Below are 16,780 nucleotides of genomic sequence, written 5' to 3'. Positions count from 1 at the left end.
AGCGTCCCATTATGCTTATGTTTCTGGGAACTTTGGTTAATGATGAGATCAGTCCTTCACAGGATGAGAAGAGGTAAAACTGACAGGAATGGTTCTGGGCATGCCAGTGATGTTAAGATTCTGAAGACAATGGGAATGCATGAATCAAACGGTCCCTTGTCATACAGTACTCTCAAGAAGGCATTATGAGACCTGACTAAATGAACAAAAGAAGTATTTCTTTTGTTCTATTTCCTTCTTTTCTTACCTCTTCACTCTTCTTCCACACTGCTTCTCTTCCCTCCCATGACAAATGTCCCTTTCATATGTTATGGAGACTTGGTAATCTTAGAACCTGAAAGGATCCTTATGACACAGTCTCGTATCTGTTTGGTTTTCACACCATAGACTAGGGGTGTCGAACTCAATCAGAGAAGGGGCCAAAATCTAAAATCCAGCCTAAATCGCGGGCCGAATGGTTTACTGAACAGTCATAAACTGACAATGTCATAAACTGACAGCGGAGTGCAGTGATGACAGCGCGGTGCGGGCCACATTGCAAGGCCTGGCGGGCTGGATTTGGCCCGCGGGCCTTGTGTTTGACACATGTGCCATAGACAATAGGATTCATAGTGGGAGGCAAGAGCAGATAAATATTAGCCACAATGATGTGGCAAGAGGCAGGAATTATGTGACCTCCAAAACAATGGGAAAAGAAGCAAAAGAAGGCTGGACTGTAGGGAAAAACAATAACACAGATGTGGGCAGTACAGGTGCTGAAGGCCTTCTGCCAAGCATCCGTTGTGCAGAGGCTGACCACCGTCAGTAGGATCATGGTGTAGGAGACTGTGATACATAGGATATCAAAGCCCCCAATCATGAGCGCAACCATTAGACCATAGATAACACTGACCTTGATATTTCCACAAGATAACTTGGCTACAGACATGTGGTCACAGTAGGTATGGTATATTATATTGCCTCTGCAGTAGGGTAATTTCTTGGTGATGAACGTCAAAGGGATGAAAAGCAATGCCACTCTCAGGAAAGTGGCTAAGCCAGCCTTTGCTATGATCGGAGTAGTGAGGATAGCTGAGTAACCCAGAGGGTAACAGATGGCCACATAGCAGTCCAGGGCCATAAGCCTGAGCACACCAGATTCCATCCCTGTTGAGGTGTAGATAAAGAACATCTGAACCAAGCATCCATCAAAGCTGATTTCCTTAAGATTGAACCAGAAGATGCAGAGGGCTTTAGGGACGGTAGTAGTGCACATGACAAGGTCAGTAAAGGAAAGCATGGCCAATAAATAGTACATGGTCTTGGTACAGGGAGTCCTCATAGCGGGTGAGGCAGAGAAGTCCACAATTCCCTACCACAGCGATAACATACATGGTGCAGAATGGGAAGGAAATCCAGAGGTGCATGTTCTCTAGCCCTGGGATACCATTAAGAATGAATGAGTCTGGAATCAAGTCTGTTTGGTTCAGCATTAGCAGCATTAGGTTGTTAGAAACATTAAGCAGCTTATAGTTTCTCTGTGTTTCTTAGTTTATATTTTGTTTTCCAATCCTCCAGGATAAGAAAAAAAACACAAAACAAAACACAATTTTAGTCCTGTTCTTTCTCTCACTCTCCCTTTTTCTCTCTCTGTCAAATTTGCATTTTAATGTCAAACAAATAGTTTAAATGCAAGAAAATATTTACTTAAACAAGTTAAAACCAAGTAGGTTTTGATTGTTAATTCATTAATTTACCAAGTCATTAGACAAATACATATTTACCATCCACTATGTCCCAGGCTCAAACACATATATTGTCTGCATTATTTTGAAACTAAGAGGACATAGATACAATCCTTATAAGTTATTACTCTTAATGATTCATATTCATATATCAAATACTCTTTGAGGAAGTTGACAAAAATTACTCATTTAATATTCATCACAAACTTAGGAATTACATTTATAAATTTGCACCTTATTGTTGAGTAAATGAAGACCCTAAGGAGATAAGGCTGCTTTATGTCTGAATGGCTGTACATTTAATACCAACACTAAGCCCTTCTCTGACCACCTCATTTTAATTATTTCTTTTCAATTTTGTCATAGAAATGTATGCTAGAAAGAAATAGTACTATAGGGTAATAATAAAAATAAAAAAATAACCCAACTCCATCATTCGACTGTCAAATTCTACCTTCCCACAGGTAATTACTTAGCAATTGACTCTTTTATTTTAAAATAATTTGTCTAGACTTTTACTTCCTTTTAAGTTGTTTTGTCAAAATTATTGCCTAGTGTTTTATTTTTATTATATATTGGCATTATCGCTGATAAGTCACATGAAATGACATTTATATTTTTTCCCTATTAATATTTTTCCTTTTGATAATAATTTTGTTTATTTTGTTTAGCATCTGATGTAGCTATATCAAAAAATTTTAACTGATTTTCAGAATTGTAAAGTGTTTTACTATTATTTCTTGACAATTAAGTGCAATCTATTATTACTAGTCTTTCCCACACCATCTGTCTGTTTCTGGGAAGTTCTGACATAATCAATCTCTTTTGTCATTTAATATCATTAATTATAAATATTTATTTACTAGAGGCCTCATGCATGACATTTGTGCAAGAGTGGGCCTTCCTTCCCCCAGCTGCTGGCTCAGGCTTCCCTCTGGCACACGGGACCCAGGCTTCTCTGGCAGCCCCGTCTTCGCCTGGAAGGTCATCTGCAAAAACATCCTGAAGGACGTCCAGTCTAATTAGCATATATGCTTTTATTATTATATTCTTGAATCACCCTTAATATAAAAAACTCTAAATTTTTTAGGTTGTATCTATAGATATATCTAGTATCTAGCAAGCCCCCAGACACATTTTATTAGTATATGCTGATAAATATTTTTGAATGAATAAAGAGACTAGTGAGTAAATTAATAAAATTTCACACTTAAACCACCAGATAAAACAGAACTTCACTTTAGACACAAAACTTACCTACTTCAGAAATCACCAGAAAATATAAATTTCTGTCATCTGTTGTCTATTCTCTTTCCCCAAACCCATAGACAATAAATTTGCTTTCTCATTGGATAATCCTCAATTTTATTATCCATGTTTTCCTCTCAACATGATATTGAGTTCCTTCAAGTAAGTTTTGCTTCTAAGGTGGAGGAAACAGTCACAGATAAGTCTCTCCAGACATGAAGCAAGTAAATTAGAATCTTATTTGGAGACAATGGGAGAGTAGATAAATAGCAAGAGTGTTCTGACCGTGATGGAGAACTATAGGGGTGATTTGTATCTGACTTCCATTACAACGGAACCAGTGATTCAGTTTGATTAGGAAAGTAACTATTTATAATCATAATCAAAAGTTACACTGAACATGGAAATGAACACCCCCCCCCAAAAAAAAAATCAACTAAGTTTTCACAACACTACTGTCTTCAAATTGATGGATGGAATCAAACCTGTATTTCTAAGAATATAATAATCAATTAGTATTCATCCAAACACTCTCTTCTCTTGATTGCACTACCTATAAAATTAAAAAAACAAAACACTTTGTTTCTAGTTCCACAAGATAGAGTCCTTTAATACTTTGGTTTCTGGTTTTCAAAATAATAAAATTTGATGAGGATAACTAACTGAATTGGGGAGCGATAATGTGTGCTATTTTATGTTTGACAGAGAAAAATACAAAAATACAGGTGCTCAAGATCTTGGTTTAAAAAAAAATCATCATGATTCTACATGAGTTTATTTTTATGTACACATACATCCCTCAACCTCTAAATCCCTTGATATTTCTACTATTAAACTAAGCATTTAAATAAAAAATGTGTGTTATATGTCTCAAGGGAATATTTCAGCACATTAGAGACACAGGCACTGTTGTGGGAATGAAGCTAACTCCTACCCTAAGAGAATGAAAACTTTCCTTTCTTCCTCCTATGGCCTAATAAATAAATAAGTAAATAATTTTAATGTTGTGTGTTTGAGTGTGAACATGCATTTATGTGGAGAATTCACTTGCTTAGAGCATTGTTTTTGATACGCCGAGGTTAAGAATTCTATACATAAAAAGGGTACGTATGTAACAACAATTAACCAATGAATGCATAAACAGATGGAACAACAAACTGATGTTTTTTTCTCTCTATCTTCTGTCTCTCAAATAAATAAATAAAATTTTTAAAAAGAATAAAGCAAACTTTTAAAAATTCATATTAGAAATTGTAACATTTATTGCAAAGTTGTTTATTTTTCTGTAAGACTTTGTGGGACACGTGTTGAAAACATGTACATACAGGATCAATCCATTTCTTCACAAATCTAACCATTTCTTCTTTTATTTATTTACTAGAGGCCGGGTGCATGAAAAGTCATGTACCGGAGCGGGGTCTGTTGACTAATGAGTTTGCCCACCACTGACCTAGCTGACTGAACCCAGTTAAAGCTTCTATGTAACTTTTAAAATTCTGGTGGGAGGGTATGCAGATCTATTTGTCTTTCAGCCACCCAAGACAAGCCTTGTATTTAAATTCTCCTGTTATTGAACATACTGCCTTACCAGTACTGAATTGTCTGCCTCTTCTTTTTGTTTCTCCATGCACAGAAACCAGTTTAGGAACCAACTCTTACTTTAGAAATTTTGAGTTAAAGGTGAACACAGAAATAGGGTAACACATAGAAAGTAATTATGAATTAGGGGGTGAGATTATTTGTAGGATTTAAGATGTGGGATAGTGCCAAAACCGGCTTGGCTCAGTGGATAGAGCATCGGCCTGCGGACTGAAAGGTCCCAGGTTCAGTTTCGGTCAAGGGCATGTACCTTGGTTGTGGGCACATGCCCAATGGGAGGTGTGCAGGAGGCAGCTAATCAATGTTTCTCTCTCATCAATGTTTTTTAACTCTCTATCTCTCTCCCTTCCTCTCTGTAAAAAATCAATAAAATATATGTTTTTTAAATGTGGGATAGTAAGTAAAGACTAATGAAATAATTAAATAAAATTTGATGAGGATAACTAACTGAATTGGGGAGCGATAATGTGTGCTATTTTATGTTTGGCAGAGAAAAATACAAATAAAAATTCACTTAATGCTATACTTCTTATGTAATTGGTTTAGATCATAAGACAATAATGTAAAAGTGCCATTTCCTTTAGTCTTTCACTTTTTTTTATTTGTTTAGAAAAATCGCACATATTAGAAAGACATTATTTATTAGATTCACAAGTGGAGATAAGATGAACCAAGTCAATTTGGCAACAAGTCCCCACTCATGGTTCTATATATAAAGCTAGAGGCCAGGGCCTAAACAAGCAGTTGGACATCCCTCTTGCAAACCAGGTTGCTGGCTCCTAATTGCTTGCCTACCTGATTGCCCCTAACCACATCTGCCTGCCTGCCTGATTGCCCCTAATGACTCCATGTGCTGACCTGATCAACCTTAACTTCTCCCCTGCTGGCCTGATCGCCCTTAACTGCTTGCTCCCTGGCCAGACTGATTACCCCTAACTGCTCCACTGCCTGCCTGATGGCCCCTAACTGCCTCTGCCTAGGCCTCCACCATGAGTTTGTCCAGAAGGACACGTGGAGGGCTTTCATTAGTATAGATAGTTTTCACATTTGTTGAAGAGATCTATTAACCTCACCCTCCAGATTATATGCTTTCAAAGATCCTCTGGAAGGAAATTGAATATCATATTAGTTTGTAGGAAAATAACATGCCTGATCTGGAAAGGGGAGACCTATTCAGCCTAATAATAGTAATAATAATAATAATAATAATATGTCTAGAGATTTCAAACTGATTATGTTAATGGCTTTGTAGGAGTCCTGCTTGTTTCTCTTTTAGAAAGAAGTGATTGAAAAAGGTATTTTGATACTGATTAAAAATATATAGCCAATATTTTCCAGAGGAAAGTAACAACTGTTTCTCAGTCTGTAAATTATAATCACTCTTTGGAAATTAAATCATCTCCTTCCACTTTGCTTAACTATATACATATATATATAAGACTAATATGCAAAGCATCCTTTCAGGAGCTCAACCTGGAGACTGGAAGTTTGATTGCTTGTTATGACATGCACTGACCACCAGAGGGCAACACGGAACAAAGGGAGGCCTCAGTTGGCAGCCAGAATGAAGGCTCCAGCCAGCAACTGGAAGGTTCTCATTGACCCTGATTGCTGGCAAGGCCTAGGGACCCTACCTATGTACAAATTTCATGAACCGGGCCTCTAGTTTTTAGTAATTAATTAATACATTCATTTTGTCCAAGGAATGTGAGTTAATTATTAGACTAATATTTCAATGGAGTGAGAAACAAAAAATAATTCACAGAAAGGTTGGTGGGCTGGCCAGTGATGTTGAAATTCTCCATATGTATTTAGAAATGCACCATTCAACATGCTCCATTTCCATGGTAAAAGTAGTACTTCTCAAAATATTTTATTGGCTCCTGTCTAAATTGGAGCCCTCTGCTCTCCTGAAAATTATCCCTTTCATATGCTATGGGATTTGATATTTTTAGAACCTGAAAGGATCCTAATGATACAGTCTCGTATCTGCTTGGTTTTTACCCCATAGACAATAGGATTCATAGTGGGAGGCAGGAGCACATAAATATTGGCCATAATTATGTGGCAAGATGGCGGTATTGTATGACCCCCAAAGCGGTGGGAAAAGAAGGAAAAGAAAGCTGGACTGTAGGAGAAAACAATGGCACAGATGTGGGCAGTGCAGGTACTGAAGGCCTTCTGTTGAGCATCTGCTGAGGAGAGGCTGACCACAGCCCGGAGAATCATGGTGTAGGAGATTGTAATGCACAGGATGTCAAAACCTCCAATCAGAAGGGCAACCATCAGACCATAGACGGCATTGATCTTGACATTGCCACAGGATAACTTGGCTACAGACATGTGGTCACAGAAAGTGTGGTATATTATATTGCCTCTGCAGAAGGGAAGGCGCTTGGTGAGGAAAGTAAAAGGAATAACAAGCAATACTCCTCTCAGGAAAGTAACAAGCCCCCCCTTGGCAATAACGGGATTGGTGAAGATAGTTGAGTAGCGCAGAGGGTAACAGATGGCTACATAGCGGTCCAAGGCCATAAGCATAAGCACCCCAGATTCCATTCCTGTGAAGGTGTGGGTAAAGAACATCTGGACCAGGCATTCATCAAAGCCAATTTTCTTAAGATGAAACCAAAAGATGCAGAGCGCTTTAGGGATTGTACTAGAGCACATGACAAGGTCAGTAAGGGAAAGCATAGCCAAGAAATAGTACATGGGCTTGTGCAGTGAGTCTTCATAGCGGATGAGGTAGAGGAGCCCACAATTCCCCATCATAGCCATGACATACATTGAGCAGAATGGGAAGGAAATCCATATTTGTATGTCTTCAAGTCCTGGGATTCCATTAAGAATAAATGAGGTTGGGTGCAGGTTTGTTTTATTCAGCTTTAGCATGATCAATTAGGCTTAAAATTTATGTGGGTTTTTTTCCTAGAGAAAGAAAAAGAAAAGAGGAAACATAATTTATGGTTACTATATAAGTTTTACCATATGTTTAAAATTTTCTAGTTCATTTTAATGATCACACAACCATGTTTTCTAAGTGCTAGGGAGTAGCTTTTTTGTTTGTTTGTTTGTTTGTTGCTTATTTGTTGATCAGTTCTTCTGTTCATTCAACCAATTTTTATCAGGTAATCCAAGTTCTCATTATAGGCAATACATTTTCTTCAATATCTTTAAAAAAAAAAAAAGAGCTTCTCATCCTCAGATATTTATATTAAAGTGTATCTCTGGCCTAGGCCAGTCTATCTCAGTGATTATAATGTGACTGTGCACCAAAGTCTCATGGGTTCTATTTCTAGTCAAAAGAATGTATGTGGTTTTGATCCCTCACCCATGTCTGGGCGCTAGTGGGAGGCAAGCAAGCAATGTATCAGGTCAACATCGATGTTTTTCTCTGTCTCTCCCCCTTCCTCCCTCCTTTCTACAGTTTCTAAAAAAAATGAAGGGGAAAAAATATCGTCCACTGAGGATTAACAACAAAGTATAATTCTGTATGATTTCTATAAAGTAATCTTTGTTAGGATACCTTACTTAACTATTAAAACTATATGCATCTCCCTATTGATATGTCCTTGAAAAAGATTTTTTGATCTCCTTATCAATGACCCAACAGATGATTGCAATTTTATTCTTATTGATAATTAATGGATGATGATTAATTTTTATTACTAAGGTACTGTTGTAAGTATTTGAAAATATTGAATTAGTTATTCTTCTATTGGTCTTGATGTTTCACAGGTTGGTAACATTTTGTATTCAATCCTATCTCTTTGTAAAATAATATTGTTGTTGTTTAAAGAGTCTTTATCTATCTTTAATATATGTTTTTATTGATTTCAGAGAGGAAGAGAGAAAAATAAAAACATCAATGATAAGAGAGAATCATTAATAGGCTGCCTCCTATGCACCCTGCACTGGGGATTGAGCCTGCCAACCTGGGCATGTGCCTTTGACCAGAATTGAACCTGAGACCCTTCAGTCCTCAGGCTGATGCTCTATCCATTGAACCAAATCACCTAGGGAAGTCTTCTCACTTTTAAGACCTCCTTTTTTCAATATACCTTATCTTGATAGGTTTGTAGAAAAGCTTTTATGTTTTTATTCAGAAAATATATATATAGTAATAACTGAAAATAGCTAACATTGCTTCAGATAATAAACCTATCAATAGTAACAAATTATTTCTTCCCTTCTGTCTTGTAAGAAATATTCTATTTTATCTTTAGGCATTGCTTTCTGAGATCATCTGGTATCTGTGGCAAATACAGAAGCATACAAACAAAAAGTTGCATGGTATTATTATACCTTACTAACAAGATCGGCTTACTTTGCCTCAGTTAGGATAGTTTCTCCAGTAATATTTATCATTCAATAATATGTTATCTTCAGTGTTTATTATTTTCTCTCTTATTCTGTCTTACCTTTTGGGTTTACAAACTTTAACAATGGAAACTATTTTAATTGGGTTCTAGCGGGAGTCAATAGAAATTTAATTTCATATTTTTACTTCTAACCACACAGTAAATTTATTTCTCATTCAAAAGAAAAATTAATTAATCCAAAATTCTGCACTTATACCAAAATCTTATTTTCAAGTTAACTAAATAATTGGGGCAAAGAAATGGCATCTCATTCTTTTATTAATATCTTTGTTTCCCAGAAATATTTATTGGATACCTACAATGTGACAATATGAGGACACATTTTCATCTTTTAAGATGTTCAGAATTTAGCGTAGAGACCAAGATACATACAAATAATCACAGTAAATGTAACAAGAACTAAAACAGAAGTCTGGACAAAACCCCTTAGTGAGCACCAGACTATTGACTATGTTAAAGAAATAGGGTTTGATACCTATTTTGAAGAAAGACAAATTATAAGGATACTCATTTGTAAAAGGATTTCCAGGGAGAAGAATCAACATGTAAAAATATGAAAATCAAAACAATCAAGTGTGTGAGAATTCACTGGCGTGGTGGGAGAAAGTCATGAGCTAAATATTTGGCCAGGAGCTAAATCATAAAGAATCTTGTAATTATCAAATAACTATTTTCTTTTCTCCTATTTCTCCTTGTCATGATTTTTACCACTACTGAAATAAAGATTCCTGTTTGAATAGAGAAATAATACAGTCAAGATCAGTATGATAGTAGACTGCAATTAGTACCATATTTTGGAAAGCACATGTTTTCCAGGAACACTCAATTTTACACATGTCTGCCTTCAAATTGTGTGAATGAAATAAAGAATTTATTTCTGAAGGGGGAAAAAAAGCATTTAGTATACATTCAAATCCCCTCTCCATTTTATCTTATCAAAATGTGGCAATGAACCTCTCTTTTGTATGCTTTAAATACCTTAGTTTCAGGATAATAAAACAGTGAGCTGAATGCAATCTGGTCCAGATGTTCAGGATCTTGGTCAAAATAATCATAATTTTAGAATAAATGTACATGCGTAGCTGCCAATCTCTAACATCCTTGTTTTCTGTACTATTGAACAGAGCCTTTAAATGAAAATGTGTGTTATGTGTCCCAAGGGGCTAATTCAAAGTATCATAGATACAGGTGATGATGTGGGGATCAAGCTAATCTCTATGGGGAGAAGGAAAAGAGAATGTTCCACTATTAATGCCCAAATAATGGTACATATTTAAGTGAATAAACACATGTGATGAGTGTATGTTTGTGTGTTAGCATGTATATATGGAAATATTTGGATGTTTTAGAGCTGTGTGTCCAGAACTGCAGTTTGTTTGGTTAAGCTGCGATAGGGCAGGCCATTTATATGCCAAAGCTGCTGCTCAGAGCTTGGGTGGGTTTGTAGATTGTGCGGAGCGGAGAATCAGGGCATCACTAGGCTAGGGTATGTCAAACAGCTATGGCTGCCAGTCAGCCTTCTGTGTGTTTTCACATTTCCAAGTCCCCGCATCCTGCTCCCCAGCACAGTAAACAATAATTGCTGGGCACACCTTTGCAAAAAAGTCACCCTCACTTTCCGACCCGATGGCCGACAGTTCTGCTTCTACCCATAGGAGTCTGGGTCCCCACCATCTCCCCAGAAACTGGATTTTGGAGTAATTGGGAGCTTGTCTCTCTTTGGGTTGAAAAGAAGCAGCACATCCAATTGCCCACCACCAACCCGATTCGCACACCTCCATACCTCAGCTTTTCAGCACTTGTGCATGTCTCAATGCTCTTTTCTCTTTTCTTCTAGTTGTAGAAATTCCACTCGGCTAGCTTTCCCGTGGTTCTGGATGATAGACATTTTGTATTTTAATTGTAGCTTTGAAATTGTTGTGCGAGGCAGAAATGTAGGTGTTTACCTATGCCACCATTGTGGTTTCTCCTCAAAAGCATTTAAATATGAAATATTTTAACTTCACACACTGATTCATTTTTATTTTAATGTTTAATTAAATATTTAATTTCTCCATTTAATTAATGTTTATTGAGCTTTTTCTACTCTCCAAGATAGTGTAGGAAAGACATAAATATGGCCCCTGACTTAAAAGGCTTACTTTCAAGGAAGGAAAATGATGAATGTTATGAAAGACATCAAAAGTTTAGGCTTATTGCATTTCCACGTTGGTAAATAAATTAGATGAATATGTAAAACCTAAAATAATAATCATGATGACAACAATAATTTTAGAAAGTAACTGATTCTAATTTTTTACCTATTTAAAATAGATAAAAGTAATACCGACATATATTAAATAATTTGGGATGATAGGTATTTTATTTTATTGAATTTACTATTGGCCCAGTGCATGAAATTCATACATGGGGAGGGGTGTCCCTTAGCTCAGCCTGCACCCTCTTGAATCTGGGACCCCTCGGGAGATGTCCAGCAGTCAGACATCCCTCTTGCAATCTGGGACCGCGGCCTCCTAATTGCTCACCTGCCTGCCTGCCTGTTTGCCCTTAATCACTCTGCCTGCCAACCTGCTCACCCCCATCTGCCCCCTTGTCAGCCTTCTTGCCCACAACTGTCCCTTCTTGGCAACCTGATTAACCCCAAATGCCTCTCCACAGCCTGGTCACCCATACCTGCCCCCCTTGCCAGCCTGATTACCCCCAATTGCCATCCCTTCCAGGCCTGATTGCCCATAACTGCCTCTGCCTTGGCCCGCCACCATGGCTTTGTCTGGAAGGACATCTGGAATGTCTCCCTTAGGGTCTCCTGGGCTAATTAGCATATTACCCTTTTATTGGTATCGATTGGAATGACATTGGTTTGAAAAACCATCCAAGTTTCAAGTATACATCTTAATAAAACATCATCTGCACAATGCATTTGTGCCCATCACCCCAAATAAAGACTTTTGCCATCCCTGTTTTACCCTGCTCTGCCCACCTCCACATGGGCCCCACCCCTCTTTCTCTCTAGCTATTACCACACTGTTGTCTGTGTCTATGTGTTCTGTATATATGATTTTTGGCTAATCCTTTTAAAGGTTACTAAAGTTTTTTATAATTCTATAACTTAGAAGAAACTTTTAGAATATCTTACCTTGATTAAATATATGTAAATATATTTATATATATTTATTATACATGTATTAACAAAGATGATCATAATGTATTATAACATAGACTGGTATTTTCATTTAAATGTACATAATTCCAAAACAGGGTTACTAGAATTAAATAAAAGTAGATTATAGATGCATTTAATTCATTTAAACAAAATCGTACACTTACATGTCCCTCTAAAAGAAACATAATAAATAAACTTGTATGTAAAACTTGTATGACATTTTTATCAGATTATCCCCTCAAAATGAAATCCTATTACGTTTTTGAGCTCCCCTTCTTTCATTCCAATAGTTGCATGACAATTTGCTGAGACTTGTTGGCTCCTTATCCTTTAACCAAGGTGTTGGTTACCTGATGAGTTTGCTTATATTGTTTCTCTTTATAAGGCTTGTTGATGGTATGGTGTGATCTCGTTAATAAGAGCATGATGTTTTGGTTAAAGTGTTATATTTGCCTGAGAAGAATGAATCTTGTCTCTTACTGGGGTATAAGCTCAGTATATGTTCACAGGAAATGTCTCATTTATTAGGCTTATTTATTCTGTATACTATTCATTAGTCTTGGACAAAACAATAGTGTACTCTGGTCTCCACTTTTAGTTTTAATTTATTTTTCTTGCTTGTGTGTTAAACTGGGAAGTAAAATGCCATAATGACAAATAATACAAAAAAAAAAAAAAACTAGTTTATTTTGCTTAGCATAATACTCTCTAGGTTCCTCCATGATATGTCACAGTTAAGAGATTCTTCTTTTTTACATATGCATAGTATTCCATTGTGTAAATGTACCAAAGCTTTTTCATCCACCCATCTAGTTTTTAGCTATTATAAATAGCACTGCAATGAACAAAGGGGTGCATATATTCTTTCTGATTGCTGTTTCAGGCTTCCTATGGTCTCATGTAGCTCTAATTTCTTTTGCCATCTTCAGATCCTTGTAGATGGCAAAATAGCAGCTGTAGCCTAAAATGGGAGGTTAGAAATCTATGCCTCTTTGTTGGGAGAGGGCCCGGGACTAAGGAAAGTGTCTTTGACAGTGCAGAAGCTCTTGTAATCTAGGTTGGGAGACTCTCCCAAGGTCATGCTTTGTTAGATGGAAGTTAAAAATGCTGAACCAATTTGACCTGCTCTGTGATTTTTCAATCTTGGGTATGATCTAGAAGGCATCATCACCATATTAAAACTTCTTTCCAATTTCAAATACTGAGGATTATTTAATCTTGAAAAGCTTCTTTTCTTTTGGACTAAGTCTCTTCTATATTCCTGGATCACTCAGATGCCTTGGCCCCAGTTCCCTGCCCCTTTACAAACACCTTGATAACCTTTTCCCGAATCTCTTTGGTCTTAACTCCATAAACCATAGGATTAAGAGCAGGCGGGAAGAGCAGATAGACATTGGCCAAAAGAATGTGAATATGGAGTGGAACATGGTGGCCAAAGCGATGAGTAAAAAAGGAGAAGAGGGCTGGTGTATAGGAGATTAGGATGACACAGACATGGGAACCACAGGTCCCTAGGGCCTTGGACCGAGCTTCTTGAGATGAGAGGCGAAAAACAGCTCGTGCAATAAAGGCGTAGGAGAGACCAATGCAGAACAGATCAACCCCAATGACCAGCAGCGCTGCTGTCAGTCCATACACGCGGTTAGGCCTGGTATCTCCACAGGCTAGCTTCACTACAGCCATGTGCTCACAGTATGTATGAGGGATTACACGGCTTTGACAGAAGCTTAAACGCCCAATGAGGAAGGGACATGGGAGCATGAGTATGGAGCCCCGCACCATAGCTACCACTCCAATTCGAAGAACGATGGTGTCAGTAAGGATAGTGGCATAGCGGAGTGGGTAGCAAATGGCCACATAGCGGTCAAAGGCCATGGCCAGCAGCACGGTGGACTCCATCATGCAGAAGGCATGAATGAAGAACATCTGTGCCAGGCAGGCAGAGGCAGAGATATGTCCAGTTCCACACCAGAGGATGGCCAGGAGCTTGGGAACTGTGGAAAAGGAGGCAGCCAAGTCAATGGTGGAGAGCATGCACAAGAACAGGTAAACAGGCTTGTGCAGGGCTGGTTCGGTGGCAACAACAACCAGGATGGTTATGTTGCCCACAATTGTAGCAGTGCCCAGGCAGCACACAGGGAGTGAGAGCCACAGGTGGAACTGTTCCATTCCTGGGATGCCCAGGAGGAAGAAAAGAGAAGTGTCCAGATTAGTGTGATTATGAAACTCCATGATCTGGATGAGATGAGAAGCAAAAAACAGCTCGTGCAATAAAGGAGACAGCCAAGAGTTCTGAGCATCTTATCTGGTCAGAAACTCACACACTGTGTCACATTACCTAAAGAGACAACACAGAACAGGGGTATCAGTGAGACTAGAGTAACACTTATTAGCTATACAGTGTTAGGCAAGCTTTATCATCTATCAAATGTGATTAATATAGTAGTACAACCTGTAGGATTGTTAAGAAAATTATATGGGTTAATATTTGTAAAGAGCTTTGTATCATGCCTGATATATAATATCATACTTGTTGAATAAAATTAATGAATGTGAGACAGGGCTCAAATAAACACTTAAATTAATTAGACTTGTTTTCTAGCTAAAACCTATTGCCCTAAAAAGTACTAGACCTCTCTCTTTTTCTCACTCTCTTTCTCTCCCCTACCCCCTTCCTCGCCTTTCTTTTCTGGAGTATGGGGAGAGATTAGGCAGAACCCAAACTACAACAGTTTCCTGAATGAAGGTAGACATCATTTTGTTTAGTTTTTGAACTTAGGATGGATTCCAGTTTGTGACCTAGTGCTTGGTAATTATTTCTGATCATAAGATTAACATAACTCCACTGCTTTCAGTAACCAAGAAATAATACCAATATCCCCAATGAACTTTCATTTGAAATTCCAGAACATGCTTTATGTACCCTCAAATATCCAGTTTCCACTTCCTAAGATTTGGAGTTAATCCTGAAACAGGGTTCTACTTCTGAAACAGACACTTCCAGTCTTTCACAGTCCACTTCTGCATTACACCTTTATTCACATTCTATCTGTGGTTCTTGGTGATTTCATAGATAAGATATAGCCAAATCCTTTTTAATCTGGTCTTTTCACAATGTCAGGAAGTGAGTTGCTAATTCTATCTTAACTCATGGCTGGACAGTGATGACTCATCTCTCCCTGTGGAAAAAATCGTATGCATCTATCTCATTTATCCCACCTTTCCCTTGCCTCCACTCTAGAAGGACCCAGTTCAGAGCAAGGAGTACTAAAACCCAAAGTAATTCTGTGGAACATGTGAAACCATGATAGTAATAGGATAGAAACAAAAGTCTATTCATTAAGATAATATGTGATAAATCACTTTTACTGGAAGTTTTCAAAATGGGAATGAACTTTACTGCCTAGAAATTCATATCCACTTATTCAACCACAAACATTTAATGTGAACCTTCTCAATAAGTTACTTTATTCTCAAAGCTGGGTAACCAGTTCTGCAATAATCATTACAAAAAACAAAAACAAAAACAAAAAGCCACAGGTTCTGGAAATTTGAGGAGTAAGAAATAGTTATCAAAGGTGAATCAACTCTACCACAACTCTTCCTTATTGCAGGTACATATATGTCAGGTGAATAGAGACTCTCCTATCTCTCAATAGTCCAGGTACTGAGTATGATAGTCACTGGAAAGAAAATCAAAGAAGTTCCTTTAATTTTGGACTTAACAGCAGAATATTCATTATTGTGTCATTGGGTTTAAAAGTCAAAACAACACTTGATAGTCCAAACATGCAGGTAAACAAAATTTATTATTGTTTTGTCTTCATAGACATAGGGACTAATAGAAGGAGAGGAGATTGGTGACAAATGTTATTCTAATCACAGCTCAAGGTGTGTATGTACCAGTAGGTGTGTATGAAGAGTCTTGTTGGACATACTACTCGGTGAGTGTATATCTGTGAGGGCAGATGTAGCAAAGATCTAAGGTTCTGATCAATTTGACCCAGGGTCCTACCTTCCCTAAGGAGAAACACATCAAAGTTAAAGTTTAAACTTGTCCAAAAAATGTGACTATTATTGATGTGATTTAAGCTCTTGAGACCACCTAATATTCATATAAAAGTATACTACAGATTTCATGCTTGCTTTAAGCATAGTCTTTGAAGAGGCAAAACATTTTGGAGGCATAGGATCTTGGAATTTTTAAAGCAGGAATGTGTGGTGGTAAAAAAGACTGTAGCCATTGGAATCTATAAAACTGGGAACAGATGTTTGTGTTTATCTTGGTGACAGTGATGCCTTGGACAAGTTAATTTTACTGTAAGATCCTATAGTTTTCTGACCTATATGGTAATATGGTAATAATAATAATACTCTGGTTGTTGAAATCAAAAGAACCTTTTATTTCATTGAGAACCTTTGAAGGTGTTCAATAAATGTCATTGCCTCATTTTAATAGGAAAGTGACCTCATATCTCATACAGAATCCTCACGCAGTTTCCTTAGCCAACTAGAGTCTATTCTTAGCTTGCACATGTATATAATGAAATTGTTCCATTGTAGAACATACGTGCTGATAAAATCAAGATTCTTTTTATTTTTTCTATATATCCACTAGGGTCATCTAACAATCATTAATGGAGATAGGAAAATAGCTTCCTTGT

General features: G+C 37.4%; 3 protein-coding genes across 3 annotated transcripts; all 3 read right to left on the bottom strand.

Annotated features, from left to right (window-relative positions):
- Positions 1–308: 308 nt before the first annotated feature.
- Positions 309–1,472, bottom strand: LOC311627742 (olfactory receptor 52N4-like; the record flags this gene model as incomplete). The annotated part of the gene is given in 3 exon segments (XM_084894302.1): positions 309–388; positions 586–1,303; positions 1,305–1,472. Coding segments are annotated over 3 exon segments (966 nt in total).
- A 5,025-nt stretch (positions 1,473–6,497) lies between these two features.
- LOC311627715 (olfactory receptor 52N4) lies at positions 6,498–7,463 on the bottom strand (the record flags this gene model as incomplete). Its single annotated transcript, XM_084894275.1, has 1 exon — positions 6,498–7,463. The coding sequence occupies one exon, from the start codon at positions 7,461–7,463 to the stop codon at positions 6,498–6,500; it is 966 nt and encodes a 321-aa protein (XP_084750401.1).
- Positions 7,464–13,382: 5,919 nt separating this feature from the next.
- On the bottom strand, positions 13,383–14,348 carry LOC311627714 (olfactory receptor 52P1; the record flags this gene model as incomplete). Its single annotated transcript, XM_084894274.1, has 1 exon — positions 13,383–14,348. The coding sequence occupies one exon, from the start codon at positions 14,346–14,348 to the stop codon at positions 13,383–13,385; it is 966 nt and encodes a 321-aa protein (XP_084750400.1).
- Between the last annotated feature and the right edge of the window lie 2,432 nt (positions 14,349–16,780).

This window comes from Pipistrellus hanaki (genome assembly GCF_964339955.1).
Source record: "Pipistrellus hanaki genome assembly, chromosome: 9".
Classification (NCBI taxonomy): Eukaryota; Metazoa; Chordata; class Mammalia; order Chiroptera; family Vespertilionidae; genus Pipistrellus; species Pipistrellus hanaki.
Note: the sequence above shows the minus strand (reverse complement) of the source record. Positions and strands in the feature narration are given on the sequence as shown.